At 38.6% G+C, this 20,499-nt stretch overlaps 1 protein-coding gene across 2 annotated transcripts in view; it reads left to right on the plus strand.

Moving 5' to 3' along the window:
• TTC27 (tetratricopeptide repeat domain 27) overlaps positions 1 to 20,499 on the plus strand; it is a 115,426-nt gene that overhangs the window by 20,380 nt on the left and 74,547 nt on the right. For both annotated transcript variants that reach the window (XM_086460518.1, XM_086460517.1), the window contains exons 7-9: positions 2,108 to 2,244; positions 6,502 to 6,614; positions 14,203 to 14,269. In XM_086460518.1, the coding sequence (XP_086316644.1) occupies positions 2,108 to 2,244; positions 6,502 to 6,614; positions 14,203 to 14,269 (317 nt within the window). The remainder of the gene's footprint in view (positions 1 to 2,107; positions 2,245 to 6,501; positions 6,615 to 14,202; positions 14,270 to 20,499) is intronic.

Genomic DNA, 20,499 nt, shown 5'->3' on the forward strand with positions numbered 1-20,499 from the left:
TATTCTTTAATGGTTGTAATCCTTAGTAGCTGAACATTTTATTATGGCATGGAAATTTATGCTATTCTTAAAAGAGAGTATTTAGAACCAGTGTTTTCTAAAGTTATTTTAGAAATGTGTGAATAAATCATACTTGTTTGGGCTTGTGTACTTTTTCAAGTCCCATTAATCTGGGTCTGTGCTGTTTTATTTATTAAAAAGCATGCTTATGTCCCTCACAATGAGTCACAACCATCAATAACTCCACAAAACAATTTCCAGTAAAAGAGAAGATGGTGGTCCTTCTTGCATATAAATTTGCTAAAATGAACATTTTGAGATCAACAGAACTGGAGGATTAATAATGCTGAACTCTGAGATCTGCATATTGTCTGTTTTCATGCCCAGTAATGCATTTCTGGGAACTTTTAGTATGGAACAGAAAGTAGTCTCTGTGTAGATTCCCTCTCTTGTGAGAATTTATGGTGGTGTAAAGCAAGTGAATTCTTCCCCCAGCTTAAACATGTGTTATATATTTAAAAAAAAAAAAAGATAATTATGTTTTGTCCCCATAATGGCAAGGAATTCTGTGCTTAAAAAAAAATATGGAGTGGGGGGTATGTGCATCTCAGAGCATAAACAAATCCCAGTTTCTGGGAGGTGGCAAGTAAACATATTGGTAATCGGCATAGGTCTGCAAGTGCTTTATTCAGCTGTTTAAGCAGTAAGACATAATGGGAACTGAATTACAGTATAATGATTTTCAAGGATTATTAAAATTGAGAATTGAGTGCTACTGGGTAAAATTAGTATGAATCATTATCCAGTATTTTTCTCTGTGTGTGTCTCTTCTCTGCAGTGTGCCTTGTGATTTTAAGTGATATTTCTAGAACCTTTTTCATTTCTTCATCAACTATTAACACAGGGCTTTCCCATTAAAAGGGGTGATTGGCAGAAAAGGAGAAATCAGCTGAAGCTGTGGTTTCCCTACTGCTCTCTTTCCATCTCCAGGAAGAAAAGGGGGTAACTGTGATTTTTAATGCCTGTGCCAGGTGATGCTTGCTGACACTGGCCTCATTCCCAGGCCTTTGTCATGTGAGCAGTCAGTCATCTTTACCTCAAAGATTTTTGTCCTGTAAAATTTCCAAAATTATAATGAGCTCAAGTACTTGATGTTAATTGGTTCTGCAAAAGGAACCGTGGATCAGCATACCGTCCTCGGTTATTTGACTGTCATGGTTCACGTTATCTGAGCATTGTGTCACACGAATAATAAGCAAGCAAACCTCCAAATTTTGTAGAGTAATTTTTAGCTCCGTTTTGGCTCTGATTAGGGTTCTGTTATTCTAAGTTACCGTCCTGAAATTGGTCTATGATTTCTGATTGCAGCTTGCAAACAGGTTGCTGACAGAGGAAGAGCCGATATGTTTTTCTTTTCAGTTTGGTATAAATGTCAGTTGCCATCCTAAAAACTAGGAAAAGTTGTCTGAGTGTCAAAGAAAGAACTGAAGAAACCACACTGAGGAATTTTGCATTATGAATTCTGCATATTGATTAATCCAGTGAACAGCCTTCAGTGGCTTGCTGTTTCACTCTCTCCCGTGTTACTTTTGCAGTATCTTACGTGCCACATTATGGTAACGTCATGTCTGTGATCCCTCTTCATAGACCTAAGTCTTCAAATGAAGATCTGAAGTACTTAAAATGGTGGCCTATAATGCCTAAACGTCTCCATGTTGTAATTAACTTTTAGCAGGCAAAACGTGTAATTGTTTGAGGTTTATTGCTAGGGAGTAAGTAGGGAGCTGATGAAATTTGATGACTATGAGTTTTGAAGAGGCAGTATGGTGGGTCATGGGGAATTTACCTAAAAGTGACTTTGCAAGACCTGTCTGGCTGCGTTGGTGTGTTTGTAATACGTATTTCTTTGTATGTCAGAGCTGGCAGTGTGAATGCATGTAGTCTGCTGCAAACAGATTGAGGAGAGTCAAACCTCTGCTAGGTTTCACAGGTTAATTCTCAATGTGTTTCTCTTTTTATTTTGCTCTTTGTGAGCAACTTCCTAGCATATGATTGGATTACTGGGTTTTAGTGTTCATTAATAAAAACTTATTTTAATTTTCTGCAGGTGCTTTAGGAAAAAGAACGCGATTTCAGGAAAAATACGTCGCACAGCTTATTTTGGATGTCCAAAGAACAGATGAATTTCTCCTTCCTCACAGTGAACTAAGTCTGGCTCCAACACCTCTAGAAAACTTAACCATGGTATGTGTTTGAGAAGAATTGATTTAATTTCTTAAAATGAAAAATTTCCAAAGCTTTTCTTGAGCATCTGCAAGGGAAGAGCGTGTGGTGCCTAGGAGGAACTTGCTTATGGTTTCTGAATTTTTGGAAAAGATGTGGGGCAGTCATTTGCCTAATACTGAAGTACATGGGGTAAAACGACATGTGACTGCAAGACAGATGTGGGTACTCGACTAACAGCATGTTTGCAGATGTGATCTTCTACAGTTTATGTATTAATTTCTAGTGCCTAACAATGATGTTGTTAGGGAAACAAGTAAGACAGATTTTCAAAAGAGCCTGCAAGGCATCACAGAATTGCGCAGATTTGTAAGAGCTGACAGACATATTTAGTAACAGTGTGAAGGCAGGGAATTGGCCTAGGTGTTCCTGCTGGCATGAGTTACGTGACTTGGCCCTGCTTGGCCACCTAAGGGAGTGCATGATGACCTCAGTTATAAATTGCTCAACAACCACTGAATTGTTTTGGGATGGCATTTTTCCTTCATGAGGAGAACTTCTCATCGGGATCTAAAGTTATTTGAACTTGCTAAAGAAGCCAGAGTTAAATTGGGGCATTATGGTCCAAGACTTATTCTTCAGGTTGGAGAGCTTTTGTAAAAATGGTTACGCCTTGATCCGCTTCCAGGTCAAGCGGGGATCTTAAGCAAAAGAGTTTGACAGTACTTCTCTGTTTCTAAACTGAATGCACAAATATCTTGGGAGACTATGCTAGCTTTTTTCGTTTGTCCGTTAAAATGTCCTTAGTGTTGTGTTGGCTGTAGTGAAGAGAGTGACTGTGTGTGTGTCACAGCTCATGCTTAGGGTGGAGCTGTGTATAGCCACCCGTTTAAGGGTAGTGAGAGCTCGGGGGAGGCTGCTTGGTGAGTGTTAGACTTAGTTGTAGGCTTCAAGTGCCATTTACCTAGAACTGAATTATAGGATGCGTTGTTCTCACGGAGTCCCTAGCTGGGATGTTGTATCACTATTTTTCCCAGTTATTCGCAACTTTCTGAAGATTTTCCTTTTGTAGTTTATATCGGATAAGAACTTTTAGTTTGGAATAAATCAATGACATTGTTTCAATAAAAATGGAAACCCTGTTTTAGGCTGTAGGTATAACCTGGAATGCAATGTATTGTCCTTGCTTACAAAATACTGTATTCATATGTCCTTTTAGTGAACAGCCCCAAAGCTGCTGAAGTAAGTTTAGCAGAGGTTTTGAGAAAGGAAAATTGGGGTACCCGGAACCTTTAAAAATCAATCATGCTTATGTTATCCACAATTTCCTACTAAAATTTTACTAAATGTATCTTGAAAATAATGCTAGAGAAAATAAGCCTATCTAGCATCACACTTTTACTTTTCAGAAAGAGTAGAGAGGACTTGAGGTTTTGGCTACAGGAAGGGAGTTGAATTTTGTGGAAGTCTGAGCAACTGTGTCATGTAATTCTGTCATAAGTTACTTGGGCTGCCTATTAAGGCAAGTTAGGCTTTCTGTTCCCACAGTCTACTTCTGAGGAAAAAAATTAAATTAAAAATTCAGAAATTTTTATTTCTGCATGTTGTGTCAATTTTCTAGAAAATATTAGTAAAACCATGTGCTGCTTTGAGGAAAATCTGAGGTATTTCAAGTTCAGATATTTCATTAACACTGTGTGTGAATGTTCTGTCACAGGTATTAGACCAGACTTGACTAAGTAGACTTTCCAATTCATGTGTGGGTTGAATTATCAGTTAAAGGTTTTGGGTGTATTCCCTTTTTTTTTTGCATGTCTTTATTGAATAAGTTGTATTTTGGTACTACATTATCATGGAATTTGTTAGCGTTAACTTTAACAGTGAGTCCTAGTGTTTCTTTTGCCAGGTCTGGTCTCAAATTTGTCAGCCTTGAGTGTACCTTGAAGTTCTTTTAGCTGAAATTGGAGTTTTGAAGAAAAACTATTCCACGTCTGTCAAACTGACAACATCATTGCATCTCTGTCTAGGTTTAGGGCAGCTGCTTGATGCATCTTGTATGCTTTTAAAAGACTAATCATGGTAGATGCATAGAAGTGAAGTCTTGAGAGGGGCTGAGAATCTCCACAGAATTAATATATGCAAAGCCCCGTGATCATGCTGCAAAATTATTATAGGGAAATTTTCTTCCCCTCTCCAGTGCTTTTATTTTACATCTCCCATTAAACTTTGCCAGTATGTACAAAGGCCAAGTTGAGACTGGTCACATCTAATTTTCATCTCGTGTTTTGGAGTGCTTACTTCTATGGTCTTAAAGTCCTTCTCCTATTATTGTTCAGTAAGATGACTGAACAATTGAGTTATTTTGCAATTAAGCAGTCAGTAATTTAATTTGATTAAAAATACAACCCATGTAGCAATGTGACCAATTGTTGGGCCTGGTAGCTGGGCTGATTCCTGGTCAAGCACTTCCTGCCTCCCTCTGGTGCTCAGCAATTATGGTATCTCAGATGGCACTTGAAGGAAAACTGTTTGCGTTTCAAAATAAATATTTGAGATTGTAAATTCAGAGCTTTGCTTGCGGGTCAGTTTCTGTGAAAGGAAAATCTCAGGCTTGAGATGGTGCATAAGGACTCTTGATATGAAGTGGTATGTTAAAATAGTTTGAGTTTTAAAAGTTCAGAGCTGTTTTTATGTTTTGGGAGACTGAGGAATTTCTTTTTAAATCTAGGAAGAAAGTCGTGCTTTAAAATGCTAGCATACAGTCGCAGTACAGTCCAGTTGATCGATATTCATCATGAAGTTAAAGCAATTAGTACTGTTTATAGAGGCTAGATTTTAAAGGTTATGTAGACCAGAAGCTGGAAATTTGTATCAAATTGCCTTATAAATTAAATTGTAATTTGTTACATCTAATGAAGTGATATCATTATATGAGCATAGTGCTCTGTTCTAAAATAATTTTCATCTGGAAGTGGTAGAAAATCATTATATATGCTGATGGAGTAAGAGAAGAAAATGATAGTATCTAATATGCCTTTAAGAGTGGGAATATCTGTGTTATCCTGTTAAAATAAAATAAACTTTCTCTTTAAAATCACAGTTTAGTTTAATTTATGTAGTGATAAAATACTAATGATGAATGCAGATAACCCAATTTGAAGCCTTCCTGTTCACTTTTTTTCTTCTGTGGACTCTCATTTTGACCTTGACATTGGAAGATGTTCATTGGAAACAGCTATTACTAGGACATTGAAGGGAAATGAAGTTCGAAAAGCTGTTAATATAAATCCACATTCTGTTTTTAATAGATTATAAAAACTACTACTGGTAACTAAAACCCAGTAGTACAATAATTAGTTTAAGGACTGGGGTTTTTTCTTTGTTTGTGGGGTTTCTTCAAGGGAAGGAGAAATAATACTACAGCTACCTCCTTCTTGCTTGCAGCCAAAGGAATCTGTTGTTGTTTCCAAACGAACACCAATTCCATGAACATGGTAATCTACACTTCTCAGCCACAGATTATATTACGTTCTTTTTTAAGTTGAATGGCAGACAGTGAACTTCAGGTAGCATACTTGTTTGTGGAAGTTAAACTTGAATACTCCTTAAACAATTTGTTCCAGAGGAAGTGTGATGGAAGGTCACAGGTACTTGTCCAGGAGCAAACCCTTTCAGAACACCCCTTCTTGCCTTTACCAGGAGAAAGTATCTGGAGGTGCTGGCTCAGTGGTTTCTTTAATTTACAAAACTCTTCCCTGTGTAAGGAATTTAACTGTACTGGCAGAAGGCGTGCTTCACTTAGTTGCGCTTTGCTGATACTTAAAAAGAAATCCAGGCATTCCCAGACGTCCATGGTCACTAGCCTGAAAACCTGCATGTTAGGAAAGCATTTAACATTACTCTGCTTCGGTTTGTCTGTGTGTATATAATAGAGGAGGGAATTACTGATAATACTATGAGCAACAATTTGAAAAGGAAAATCCCCTTCAGCCCTTCTTTAAGTAGAAAATCAATATTCAGGTAACTTTAAAGTTGCTCTGAATGCTGCTCCTCCTGCACGACCAGCAGTATTCTTGTAGCAAAAGTGGTTTGGATGATGCTTCCTTCTACTGGCTTAGTCCGCTATTCTATAATAATGATAAATTACTCTCCACTGTGTCGTTTTCTCATGTTTGTATTATTCTTTTCCAAAAAAGTCTGCATTTTTTCATATTTTGAAGGCATAATTTCTCTGCAACTGTTTCTGTCTATATTAAATTTTTTTTTCTCCTCCAACAGAATTATGGTTTAAATGATGATACGGTGCTTAATGAGATAAAATTAGCTGATGCTGATCAGTACCAGGTACCTGATTTGTGTGCAGAAGAGCTTGCTGTAATCCTTGGAATATGGTAAGTTAGTTCATAGTTACTTAAAAAGAAATACTGCATGAATCACTGTGATAATGAAATAATGAAGTGGTGAGTTGGTGGGACTTTTGTTCTTTCCTTATCATATAGTCTGCGAAAAGATTTGCATTACATGTGGATAGCATTTCCAATTATCTTGGAGTGAACTTTAGTGTCCAGTTCAGAATTTCAGCAATGTTTGATTAATTGCTATATTGTTCTTTTATCCTGGAAAAGCTTCTTGTTCTTTGTGCCACAGATGAATCATGTTTCAAATGTCAGGTGGCACTAGCTGCTGTGTGGTGATGGCGCTTTGGTAAATTTTGAAAACACATACTATACCCTTTAACTGTTCACCCCATCCACTGCAATCGGGAATTCGTGAGTGGAATATGCACTGTGATTTCGTGCATTCTTTATTCCCCAAGTCTTAAACTTGTTTTTGTTTCAAGGCCACATCTAGATCCAGTTTGAGGACAAAGGAGTGGCTTGACGTACATTCTTGGCCCAGCCACTTTTAGGCTTTCACACTGACTCAAGTCAGGGCAAAGACCTCCCCTTCCTCAGAAGCATTTTCACGCTCGCTTAATTTTTTAACACAATGTTGTCTTATATTCTTAATTTGCCTCTGGGTCGGTCAGTCTGTCTCTCTCATGCGCTGGATCGTGGCTGGATGCATCTTGACTGCCATCTGTGCGTGTACGTTATAGTCCACGTGGTGTGTGAGTTTGTCAGGACTCAAGGCAAGAAGCTCATTTAAGAAATAAAAGCAGCTGCCAACAACAAAAAAAACCCAAACCAATTTCAGTGTTGCTTCCCCATAGGAATGGTAAATGCCATTCAGTGGGTGGGATAACGTTAAGCAACTGAAACTATTTCAGTCATAGAGGGAGACAAGATTTGCTATCCAGCCGTGTTGCAGAAATGTTAGCAGAATGCCAGCTTTGCCAGCTGGCCTTCTGAGGGGATTTGGGGTACAACCCTTGTGACTGAGTGGAGTTTGGGTTTGGATTGCTGGCCATGCCCTCAGTGTCTATACCAGTATTGGCAATTTGTGAGGACGCATATGCATGTTAAAGCGTTTAGTGTGGGCTTTTAAGCAAAACGTACTTCTCCAACCTTAGCTATAGGACATTGCTTGCTTTTCTTTCATGCTTGAGGACTTCGGTTTTGTAAATACCTCATTTCATAACTAGTAAGTTGGCTTTAGAATTCCTTTAAGTTTCCAAAGCAGTTCTAACTAGGCTTTGGTTTAGGTCTAGTACGAGTTTTAAAAATGCAAATAAACTTCTTGACAATGACCTGGTTTGTTGCAGAAAGGCAGCCTGCAGGTAAAGAAAAAAGAGTAAATGTGAGTCAATTTTTCCTATACATTTCACTGTGCTTGCTAGTATTTGTTTTACAGCAAATGTCACAGAAATGCCCCTTAACTCAACAGAGATTTTTGTAGCTAAATAATGTTAACTCAAAATCAGCAGCATGCAGACGTGTTTGTGGGAGCGGAAGAACCCAAAAATTGTTACAACTTTCAGGAAACAATTACAATTACACAGGATCCTATGGAATTACTGAATGCACTAATGTTTCCTGCTGTGCAGTAAGTTTCATTTCAAGTAGGTTATAATGATCAAATGGCTAAACAAAGTACTACTACTACAGTATCAGTACAAACATTTTCATCTCCTCCTCCCCAATAAAATTTTGAGAGGATATAAAATATTTTTTGAAGTGTTGAAATATCTCATACCAGCTGTCTTTACAAAAATCCAAGCAACATCTCATGTAGTATGCTTAAGCCAGCTTGTGAATAACATGCATGAGCCTGAATCAGTTTGGTATTTTCTTTAAACCTCTCTCTGTTACACTGATGTGAGGGAAGAACAACTTATTTATCAGTAATTTACCTGTATAAAAAAGTAGAAGTGTAAACTGTACCCAGCCAGTTCTGTGTGCATCCGTGATTTGAGGCAGTTTCCTTTTAAAGAGTTTGGCTGTTCTGTTTCTTCTCTGCAACTTCCTTTTCTTCCAAATACAGAACAGTCTGCAGAACTAAATCTAAAAGAAAACATTTGCCTCTTACAATAGTGAAACTGTAGCTAAAACGGAGTGTAGAGGGAGTGGAAAACCCACTCCGGTCTGCCTTACATACACAAAGGTTTCCATTGTATCCAGATTTTGTGGCATCTGTGTTGAGAGAAAGTGTCTAGAGGTGTCTTCAGATCATCTCACTGCAGGAGTAATGCAACCTAAAGGAAATATTAAAAGAAACTTCTAGGACTGCAGAAGCATCACTTGGCTAGGACTTTTTTTGATGTGTCATATGAAAATAACTAGTCATTATGGTATAAAATTTATTTTACAGGCAAGCCTTAAGAATGGCCAAAACTTTGTATAGAGCCTTGAACCAAACTTTCAGAAGCTGATTGAAAAAAGTACTAAAGTTCCAACTTGAAGTATAAAAATATAAAAATATAAAAAAAAAAAAAATCGCCATTACAATAGACAACAGCAGCTGTGTGTCAGGAGCTTGGGAAGAAAATCCCTTCTGATCACTTGATTCACTATTTTTTAACAGGGGAAAGCTTTTAGAAATTAGATATGGCTATAGAAAATTCTAAGAAAGCAAAGAGAAATGTCCAATGGCTGGTTATTTCTTAATCTTTTTCTGTCTTGCAAGGATCAAATCTGGTCGAAATAGTGTTATACTCGAGGTACCTGAGCTCAGCTGAAGACTGTGCACCAGTCTTGAGCTGGTAAGGAAAGCATCAGGAAGCCTACCTTTTATTGTACAGTAATACATCGGATAATAATGTGTTACACAGTTTACACAGTGAGCTGTAGAAGCGTACTTGAAACAGCTGCATAAGGACTAAAGGATTTTTAACAGAGTGAACAAATACGAGCTTTTGAATCCATTTAGAAAAAAAAATCCCAGTGTACATGTTGGCAATGGAAACATCATGGGAAACTTGGGTAGGTGAAACAGGAAAACACTTAGCTGCTTGAAATTTGAGAATCTCATGTTAGCTGTCTGCTCTCTAGCCAGCGGAGAAATCAGCACCTGAGGGTGTATTCATCTCACTTCAGGCACCTGCTCGACAGTGGATTGAATCACTCCCTGCACTTATCTGTGTTTTTGCATGGACTCTGAAGGAAGCATGGACAGGTAGCTAGATTAAAGGCCTGAATCTTACATGGTCAAAGCTAGGCAGGATGGATCATGTGCTTATTAACATTATATATATTTGGTAGCAGCCGCCTTTGCACTTTATGGCAAGGTCATGCTATATAGATTGTATCAGGAGTACAAGGCAACGGCAGGTAAACAACTGTTTTCATCTGGTTTTATGAGAGCGCGCGTTCTCTCTTCCAAGCCGTTGAGATGGAAAAGATTATGTTAAACTGACTGTGGTAGGTCAGAGCTTAAACATGTTGTCCTGTGAAAGTGAAAGCTACAAAATAAAACCTTGGACAGCATTAAAGGTGGTGAAGGATTTTCCGTTAAACACTTTTTGGCACTCTGGCCCATGTTTACAAATATCATGTAAGTGTAAGTTGATATTTTTTTGAAACAAACCAATTAAAGGTGCCAGACAGTATAGTGTTCTCACATGGTCAGTTTATGGGTGTTTGAAATCATTGCTACAAAATACATTGATGTTTGCCAGTACATACATCTGTGAAGAGATTTCATTGGGGAAATGAGCTTCCCATCGTGATATTCAGAATGTTCACATAAAAACCATTAGTCACTTGAAATACCTTTGTGAAACTTTGAAAACGCTTGTAAAGTGATCAGTTTGTTGGGTTTGGCTCTGTTTCATTCACAAAATTAACACAGCTTGTAAAACTGCATAGAAATACAGCAAATACTCATAAAACTGTGTATGTGGAAAGTCTGACCTATCTATTCTTCATTGTCTAGCTCATGCCAGTTAACCGTAGTTTTAAGTAGTTACCTGAGGAACTTGAATTTGCATTGTCTGCACTTGCAGAGAGGTAATGTGCCAGGAAACATAAGCAAACAAAAACTCGTCAGTTGCCTTCGTCTCTCTGTCTTTATACTGTCTTCAGGAGTGGCTATGTGAAGACACCTAAGGGTGAGTAATAACAGGGCAAGAATGTATTGCTCCCTTCTCCCTGATGCCTTCTCAGCCTCTACATGGTGATTTCCTGAGCCTCTTCTGACTTGTTTGCGTAGCAGCTCTCAATGAAGGTCTCAAATATGTGTTGTCTTCTATTGAGCCCATGTAGATTTCTTGCATCAGTAGCATCCTTTGGCAAAGGTGTCTGTCTACATATTTCATGTCTGCTGTTCAAAAAAAACATCTCCAGGTAGTTTTGGTTGCCAGTAGCTTCATTTAGTGACTCAACTCTCTTATTTCCTACTAATTTTGAAAACCTCTGCACTATCCTTCTTCAATTAGCCCTAGCCTAATCATTAAAATGCTTAAAACCAAGCTGCAATTCTACTCTAGATTCGGATTCAGATTTAAAATACAATTTTATTTCATTTTTTTCTTATCTTTTAAGGTTTGCATTACTGTGTTTATGTGTCTTAAAGCATTTTACATGGTTATGGCAGAAATGGAAATGGGATGGCAAGAGACATACCTAGTAACATGCACAATGTAGAGAGAAATTTTTAAGTACAATATAAAAGAAAGTCAGCTTATTTCTGTCTTTTCAGTAAGAAATAGCCTCTGTTCTTGCTTTTGTTAACAAAACATAAGGCTGAAAAATGTAAACTGTATGTATCATTAATGTCATTTAATGAACTTGTTGAGGTTGGAAGAGGACCTCTAGAGATCATCTGGTTCGACTTCCCTGCTTGGAACAGTTGGGTAGAGCAATTTGTTTATGGCCATGTCCAATTGGGATTTGAATATCCCCAAGGACAGAGACACCACAACCTCTCTGGGTAACCACTTCCTGTGCTTTACCATCCTCACATTAACGAAGGTTATTTAAATGGAATTTTCTGGTTTTCACTTTGTGCCTATTGTTTCTTGTCGTTTCATTGTGCAGCACTGGGAAGACCTTTGTTCTGTCTTGTTTCGTCCCTGCCATCAGGTATTTATACACATTGATAAGATACCCCCGAGCCTTCTCTTCTCCAGGTTAAACCATCCCAGCTTTCTCACCCTCTCCTTGTATGTCAGCTGCTCCACTGTTTTTGTGGCCTTTGCCGGGCTTGCTGCAGTTACGTCCACATCTCTCTTGAGCTGAGGAGCCCAGAGCTGGTGACAGCACTCCAGGTGTCGTCTCACCAGTGCTGAGTAGAGCAGAAGGATCACCTTCCTCGACCAGCTGGCAGTGTTATTCCTAATGTGGCCCTGGAGGCTTTGCAGAGCTCTGCTGCAAGGGCACATTGCTGGCTCCTGTTCAGCTTGGTTTGCACCAGGACCCCAGGTCCTTTTCTGCCAAGCTCATTACCAGATGGTCTGTCCCCAGCCTGTACTGGTGCATGGGGCTATTCCTCCCCAAGTGCAGGGCTTCGCATCATGTCCCATCATCAAGGTCATTAATGGAGATGTTTAACATTATTTGATCCCTGGAATATACCACTAGTCACTGGCCTCCAGCTGGACTTCATGCTGCTCATCTTAATCTTTTCAGACTGGCAGTTCATCTAGTTTTCAGTCCACCATGCTGTGCATTTACCTAGTCCATGTTGCATCAGTTTTTCTATGAGGCTGTTATGGAAGACAGTGTTGAGCACCTTTCCAAAGTCAAAGTCCACAAATCTCATCATGGAAGGCTATCTGGTTAATCAAGCATTATTTCTTGTAGCTAAATGCGTGCAGATTACTCTGTCACCTTCTTGTCCTTCATACCACAGACTGGTTGAGGTTGGAAGGGACTGATGGAGATCATCTTGTCCAGCCCCGTGTTCAGGCAAGGTCAGGACTTGGCATTTCCCTTTGCAGAACTGCGTGAGTTTCCTGTCGGCCTGTTTCTCCAGCTTCTCGAGATCTCTTTGGATGGTAGCACAACCTGCTAGTCTATCAGCTGCTCCTCCCAATTTTGGGCCATCAGCAAACTCGCTGAGGGTACACTCTGCCTCATCACCCAGATTCTTAATGAAGATGTTGAACAGTATTGGGTCTGTATTGACCCCTGGGATGCACCACTAGTTAATGGCTTCCAACTCCACTTTGTACTGCTGATCACAACTCACTGGTCCTAACTGTTCAGCCAGTTTTCAGTCCACCTCACTGTCTGCTCGTCAGCTTCTTTATGAGGACGGTGCTTAAAGCCTTACTGAAGTCTAAGTACACAATGTCCCCTGCACTCCCCAAATCTGAGCCAGTCATTTCGTTGTAGAGGTTGTAGTGTTGGTAAAGCGTGACTTCCCCTTGGTGAGTCTGTACTGACCACTCCCTCCGTGCGTTAGGAAATGGCTTCAAGGAGGATTTGCTTCGTATCGTTTCCAAGGAATGAGGTGAGGCTGGATCCCTCCTCCTTGCTCTTGCTGTGAAGACAGGAATGACATTTGCTTTTTATCAGTCTTCAGGAACCTCTTGATCACTGTGACCTTTCAAAGATAATTGAGTTTTCAACAGGCAGCCTCTAGTCTGTTCTTGCAGCTTGTAACAAGGTTTTAATCAAAGTACAAAGAAGAACTAACAAAATAACAAGAAAAAAGTTAAATTAGGGGAAAGTCTTGTCTCCAAAGTAAGTTATGTAATGTAGGGAGCAGAATTTCCATCTGTGAATCACTGTCACAATTAATTAATATGCTATCTTTGCAATTTTAACCTATAATATGAAGCCTGCTGCAAAGTTTAAGGAATAGTGTGATGACTTTTAGCTTATGTATATAGCCGTTACATAGGTTTGGTGATGATCCGTACTCTGTGGTAGCATTTAGGACATATTTTCACTTGATATCTTTTGTTTTCATAGGGAGCTTGAATTGTAGCCTTGTTGCTCTTTGAGTCACTTGGGGGTATCTCTTGTAGTATATTTGTAAATGTTGGTGGACTGTTGTCTAAGGAGAGCATCCACCCAGTTTCATTATCATCTCTGTAGCATTTCCAACTGTGAATAAAATAATTTTAATTCTCATCTCTGTGTATTCTGGGGTTTCCCCTTTGTGTAGCACAGGCCAGCAGTAATGCTGGTTAGTGAGAGGGGACCCTGTGGTCATGTTCCTCGGGTGACTAGAAAGAGGGTGTGTGTTTGAGATTACCCTTCAGCGCCTTTTGAGCGTTCGTGCTTTTTCGCTTTGCAGAATCTGTGTTCAATTAGTCATAGAATTTTAACTGAAAACAGACCTCTGTGAAAACAAGGAATGGATTTAAAACTGTTTCGGATTATTATTCCCGTAAGCTTAAACTGAGTAAGAAGTTTCAATTAAGAATGGTAGTGTAAAGGTATTACTAAAATACCTCAGTCCCCTAAATGGTTCTTTTTTTCTGTGACTGCGCCTCGCTCCAGGCCGCCTTCTGCACGCACCATACTCCCGTTTGTCATTGTAACAGTTTTCTAGAATGGCCTTTAGGTTTCTGCAAGTTTGAAAAATGTGTTCTGCATAGTGGTGTTCTAAGTATTAAACCAGCGTTGGTTTCTCTTTTTGTCTTTACAGTATAGACTTCCAAAAGAATAATCCAATACACAAATTAACTGAAGAGGAACTTCTGGCTTTTACTTCAGTAAGTAACTTACCCGGACTTCTTAGTGAACATGTGTTCATTTAAGTACCAAGCAGTAACTTGGCAATCGCACAATCATGAAACTGTAAAGCAAATTTCTTTTAGTACTCAGTTGTTTCATTAACTTTTTCTTATTTCAAGAAATTGAACTGATGCTGAAGTTCAGTCTAGCTTTCAGCCATCATCATGCAGGATAAGCTTGACATCTAAAAATTTAATTTCACCTGAAAATATGCACAAAACTTTGTGTGTTTCTTTTAGTTTTAGTTAACTATATGAATTATAATGTAATATTAAACCATGAATTTTTACAAGCAAGCTCCTCCTGTGGCACTAGTGTTGAAAGTGCTCTTCTTTGAAGAGTGTTTCAGTGGAGTTCAAAAGGAATTTCAGCTTTATTTTGTCAGATTTATTCGGTCTGTGTATCAGATGTTCTGCTTCGACTTGTTTCTTCCCAGTTCAATGGCTGACTTGCTGCAGAACAATTCTGTAACTTCCAAAGAAGCCTTGAAAATTTGAACTCCGTATTTTTTTCAATGTTTTGGGTTTTTTTTTTTTTTGAAGACAAACCACAATTTGCTTCCTTCCTCAATCTTTTCTGCTTTTATGTGTTTTTCAACAGTAGTTTATACTGGGGGGTGGAGGAGGAAAGGCCAGTGATGATGTTGCCGTTTTTGCTTACTTTCCGCAACGTTAGACTTCAGCTTTGGTGCAATGAAGAGGGCTTGCTCTCCTACCCAAACCCTGTAGCCTGAGACCCTTTTGCTGTAGTAGTGCCTTCTGGAAAAGTCAGGTCTTGCTAAGAGTTTGCAGATACAATCTCAGCAGAAGTCCCTTTGATTTCAGCTGAGCTAGAATTTTATCACTGACACTTGTGGTTATGTGAAAGGACTGTGGACAGTAAGCTAAGGTTGAGTGTGGTAGTGTTTGGCTGTTTTTTTTTTTTGTGGCAGTTAAAGGAAGTTCCATCTGTAAAAAAGAAAATCCTAATCTTTTTGTTGGATAAGTGTAAAGTAGGTTGGTTTTAAAGTAATGTTTGTTTGGGTCCCTTTGCTAATACAGCGCATGTAAGATCTGCATGAGGGAGCTGAGTAAATCATTGTAAAACGGTGTGGTTTATGTAGGTTTTCTGTTTGTTGCTACAATGATTGTAGTGCTTTCTCATGATATAGTTTCTGAGTTATTTTGTTTTGAACTACAGTTTTGTTTTTTTAAAAGGTGGGAATAGAGAGCAGGAAAAAAATGGAAATGTATAAAAAATGACACTGTTCACTCTCATTTCATATTGTAGTAATTGAAGTGCTCAATAAGGGTATTAGAGACTGGTGACCGTTAAAGGAGAGGAAAAATCTTACAGGAAGAATAAATACGTACACAGTAAGGAAATGCACCCATAGGAAAGGCCATAGGAAAGAAAAACCTGATGAACCTGCAAGCTTCTTTTAAAAATGGTGAAACTTACAGTGTAATTTTTTTCAAAAGAAATGTTAAGGAAGATATATGAACTGTCAAGACATGCATATAATTTCATTAAAGCAACAGTTTTATTGTTAAAATAATGTATTTTAAATCAAGGTTTTTCTGTGAGAACTCAGAATTTCACTTTTCACATTTTATTTCCTGTCAAACTCCCTGGACTTTTTTTGTATACTCCCTGCTTCAGTCTTCCCACTACCCACTACTGTTTGCATAATTCTTGGGTGGAAAAGCAGCCATTATATACCTGAATCTTGAAATAACTTCTCCATATATTCTATCCTTTTAATATTGAATGGAGTGATATTGTGATAACAGAACGTGTTTAACAAGATTGGCCCTACTCCTGTAATGGTGTGCTTTCCAGAGCGGTGAAGGTATGAGTGGGGTTTTAACACTTGAGTTTTCAAACACTTAAACACACTTCAGGTTTTACAGCAGGTGAGAAAAAGTCAAGGTAGCACGTGTACTAGGCAAGAAAGTTAATCAGCTTTACTGTCATCTTTTATCTGACATTGTTTCACAGATCGTGTTACCTGAGATGTACAGGATCTGTTGGGTGAAAGCTTCATAATGATGAGGAAAATTAAACTGCATTTTTCTGCCATCTAGTGGCTGATTCCTTAAAAATCACAAAACAGCTGATGAACTTGCTCCTTAAATATTTATTGCAGTGACTGTGGGAAGCTTATGTTTTCATTCAAGTTACAGCTTGCTTCACTCTTGTAAGATCAGCAGCCACTATCAAGACAGATGTCCAGAGAAACAGCTGAAAGATATGTGTAGGCCTCCCTATCACTTTGTGCTCTGAGTAGCAAAAAAATACGGGTCTCTAGCAATAAATAAACAGGACTGTAGATTGTGCTAGTAGTGTGGACTTCAGTGGACAGCAGTGACTTGGAGTAGCTGGTAGCCTACAAGTTAGAGGAAATAATAAATTTCAGTATCAGAATAGCGTTCTTTTAAACTCTTGCTTAATGCTTCCAAGTTAACTGGATATAAGGACACAATTAAATCTTACTACTATTTTCTCGTTTGATCTTGATCTATGCTCCCAAGATACAGATGAGAGCAGCTGTGAATTGCAATGTTGCCATCCCGAATCTTTCCTGGAAACTGAAGGCAGGAATCGGATAATAGCTTATGGAATTTCTTTTCAATAAGGGCATCTTCCGTGGAGTTTGCGTCTGAGCCTAAAATTGTGGATGGTCGCTGCAGAATTTCATTACAAAAATCTCTGAGCTCTTTTGCGTCTTAGCTGTGGGTCAGTGATGCGAGCAAATCCGTTGCCGTGCTCCCTGGCAGAAGGGATGCTCTGTGTGAATGCTAACACAGCCTCGGTTCTTACCAGGTCTGCTGGCTGGGTTCATAAGTGGCACCACAAATGGTATCACCTGTGTTTAAGTTCCTTACCAAGCTTTAGTACTACCTAGTGAAACGGGCACCATGAGCACTATATCAATGCTGCTCTGGTAATTTCTTTAGCATCATTTAAACTGCTATGTGTGTGTGTGTGTGTGTGAGCAGGCATCTTCTCAGCCTACATGTGGATTCCTAAATCTGCAGGCTGGTTAGATGGTTGTCATGCATTCATCTGATATCTGCTGAAATTTGTTTCCTGAAGAAAGGAGGGCATTTCAAGGTATCTTAGGAAACTTGAGAAGTTGTAAGGTGTTCTTAGTAGATCAGTGATTCATCAAGAGATCTTCTTGTTTTGGACATTGTGAAACAAATGCATGTGACCTGCAATTTCTCTCCAGCAGAGAGAATTAAGGTCCAGGTAGTATGAGAGGGAAGGGATGATCAAAGTGAACTCAAGTAGATGGTGTGGTCCTGCCTCATACTAGGTGTAGTTTGGCAAACAGACATTCCAAACTCCCTTTTATATCTGTAGAAATTCAAAATTACTAGATCTGTAAGATATATACGTTTTAAACAACATAGTTTGCAGTCCTAAAAATAACACTAAGTCACTGTTAGTTACTGCTTGGTGACTGCAGTCAAATACAAAAGGATTGCTGCTTTTTGTTTACTGAAGTCACTTGTGAATAGTTACCATTGTCCCAAAAGTACTAACTTGTTTAACTTGTTTGGCTTTTAGTATTGCTAATTCTTGGGAAGCGAAGTGTGGGGGTGTATCAACTCCTGTGTACTTGTGTAGGTCTCATTGGCTGGGATAGCTCCCCTTGGTCAAATCAGTCAGACTGTAGTGCTCGAGGCGTTCCAGTCAAATCTGTTCACCTATCATCAGCACAATATTTCAACTTTGAAGCTGTTAATCTATGGCTGAAATTGGATACATTTGATTTTCCTTTTTTCTCTGCTTATAGCTAAATTGTTGATTTGATATCTTTACGTGAGAAGTAACGTAGCTCACATGCACTTAAGAGTAAACCCAAAATTAAACATTTTATTTTAAGGGGAGTGAAATATTCTTTTTGTCACGCATAACAGTTTAGGGAAACAGTTATAATGTTTTTAATTAATTCTGTTATGGTAGGCACTTGGACTCTTAAGAAAGCTAAGATCTTCTTTAGAAGTCAGATAGCACACACGCTGCTTCAGAGACACAGATGCATATATTCGGCAAATTTTCTGATTTAGCTAACTGAATATTGCATTTGAAAGCCATTTTTAAGAGAGGAAAAGAGGGACAGTAAATCAGTAGTGAAACCCAGTGCTTCTCTGTTAGAATTACTGGTTTCTTTCTTATAATAAACTTCTTTCTCCAGAGCTTTCTCTATAGGAAGTACACATTGGAAGAAACTAAAGAGCTAACTCAGAACTGCTTCCACATTGAGGTGTTGTAACTTAGTTTACTTCCAGCTCCCTGAGTTAGTTTTACGATGCCTACATATGCTTCCTTACCTCCTCTGAAACTTCAATGGATTGTTTTTGATGTAAAAATACAAATGTGAAGTCTGCTGCGTTTTATATTGGGCAGCAGTTTTTCCCTAGAAATTCACAAGTACATCACTGACCTCTCATATCAGTGGCCCAAATACTGTTTTAGAGATAAAAAATCCTTTTTAAAATACTTTCTAAATAAGCGAAAGTAGGGTCTTCAAATCACTTCTATTAAATATTTGCATTGTTTTGAACAGTTAATGCAGTTAAGACAATATACAGGGAGGAGATTAAATGAGCAACACTGTTATGTAAATGTACATGATACTTCAGCATATATTTTTTAAAAGATTTTTTTAAAAATTTGATTTAAAGCTTTATAAAAGACATCTGTAATGTGAACATAAGCTTTAGAACAGGAAGCTAAAACGTATTTCTGAAATGTAAAAGAATTCCAGGAACATAAGAAAGCTCTGTGTAAGAACTGGTAAATCTTCTGTAATGTTCTAACTTCAAGATTATGCAGTTCTTGCAGGGAAATAAAGGAAGGTTTGAATACTGGGTGGTGTTGCATTTTTCTCTTAAAAAAGAGAAAGATGTTTTTTTACAAAAACCCACTAATAAGATTAGGCTCTGCAATACAAGTTCTTACAGCTTTATAGAAAGCTTATGCTATAGCTGGTAGTTTACATACTGGGGAGGCAATTCAGTGTTTCATGGTCTGATATGACAGTCCAACAGAATCTCCAGGATTAAGGAGCTGCAGCTGGGCCTTGACATGACCCCTTCCATCTGTCCCAGCCCTCGCTTTGTCCAGCAGAGATGGGCTTTGTGGGAAATGCGATGAGCACGTAGCCCGGTGTGGGAGAACGTTACTTTTTTTCCCCATTAGTTGGCTGTGATTAAGGGACTTCGAGTGGTAGGGACGGTATTAACCTGTAGGGGACTGAGCAGAAAAAGCAACCAGAAACTGTGGAAGAGAAGTCCCTTGCTTTGTGCTTCCTACATCTTAGCCCCATATTTATATCCTTTGGAGTCTATAGAGTACGAGAAGGGAAAGAAAATGGACCCTGGAAAACTTAGTTGCTTGTGGTAGTTATGCTCCTGAGATTTTTGTAATTTATGGAGGTTTCTTTAGCAAGTGGTGAAAACCAGTAAAAGGAAGCTCTGGCAGCTCTTCTGTCTATGGACAATTTGAACAGATGAGGAGAGAAGAGTGTAATAGCTTTTATGTTGCTTAGAGTACAAAACTTATAAATTATTTGCAATCTTCTAATAAAAATACCTGATCATTCTGTAATGCCATGAAGGACATCAAGGTCTGACCAAGCACTTGGAGAATGTGGAGAGAGTCTGTCAAAATCCAAGGAATACTGTGTGTTCCAAAGGTGGACCAGGTGGGAATGCTCGACTGTGAGCTAGCGATTCCGTAAGACACTGCTTTGACCGAGGAGTTTGAGAATGGCTGGGCAGATTTTTTTTTGGTTTTTCCCAGAGGTGGGCATTGATTGAGTGTAATAGGAACTGCTGTTGTGGGGTACCTTTGAAAATCACAGCAAAGAATTGTAGAGCGCATTTTAGTGAGAGCATGTGTGAATATGCATGTATGAATACGTTTTCTGCGTTTCACTGTAGAAAGGGGGCTTTGAGAGGAGGGAGTGGAGGGTGGAAATGGAATGCTTTGTTTTCCTCATCTTTTCTATGGCATTTGTGATATTAACGTGGAACTAGGGAACAATCAAATCACGGCATATGATATTTTTAACATTAAGCCTTCCTATCAAAATCTCTATAAAACTAACATGCCAGTTTGGTTTCTGAAGAGAAGTTGTTTATATAGCTTAAATAAAAGCAGTGCATTTTTCTCTGCTGAGAAAATGGCTGCAGTTTGCTTTATGTTTTATAAC

Source organism: Leptosomus discolor, chromosome 2 (assembly GCF_034619465.1).
Source record: "Leptosomus discolor isolate bLepDis1 chromosome 2, bLepDis1.hap2, whole genome shotgun sequence".
Lineage (NCBI taxonomy): Eukaryota > Metazoa > Chordata > Aves > Leptosomiformes > Leptosomidae > Leptosomus > Leptosomus discolor.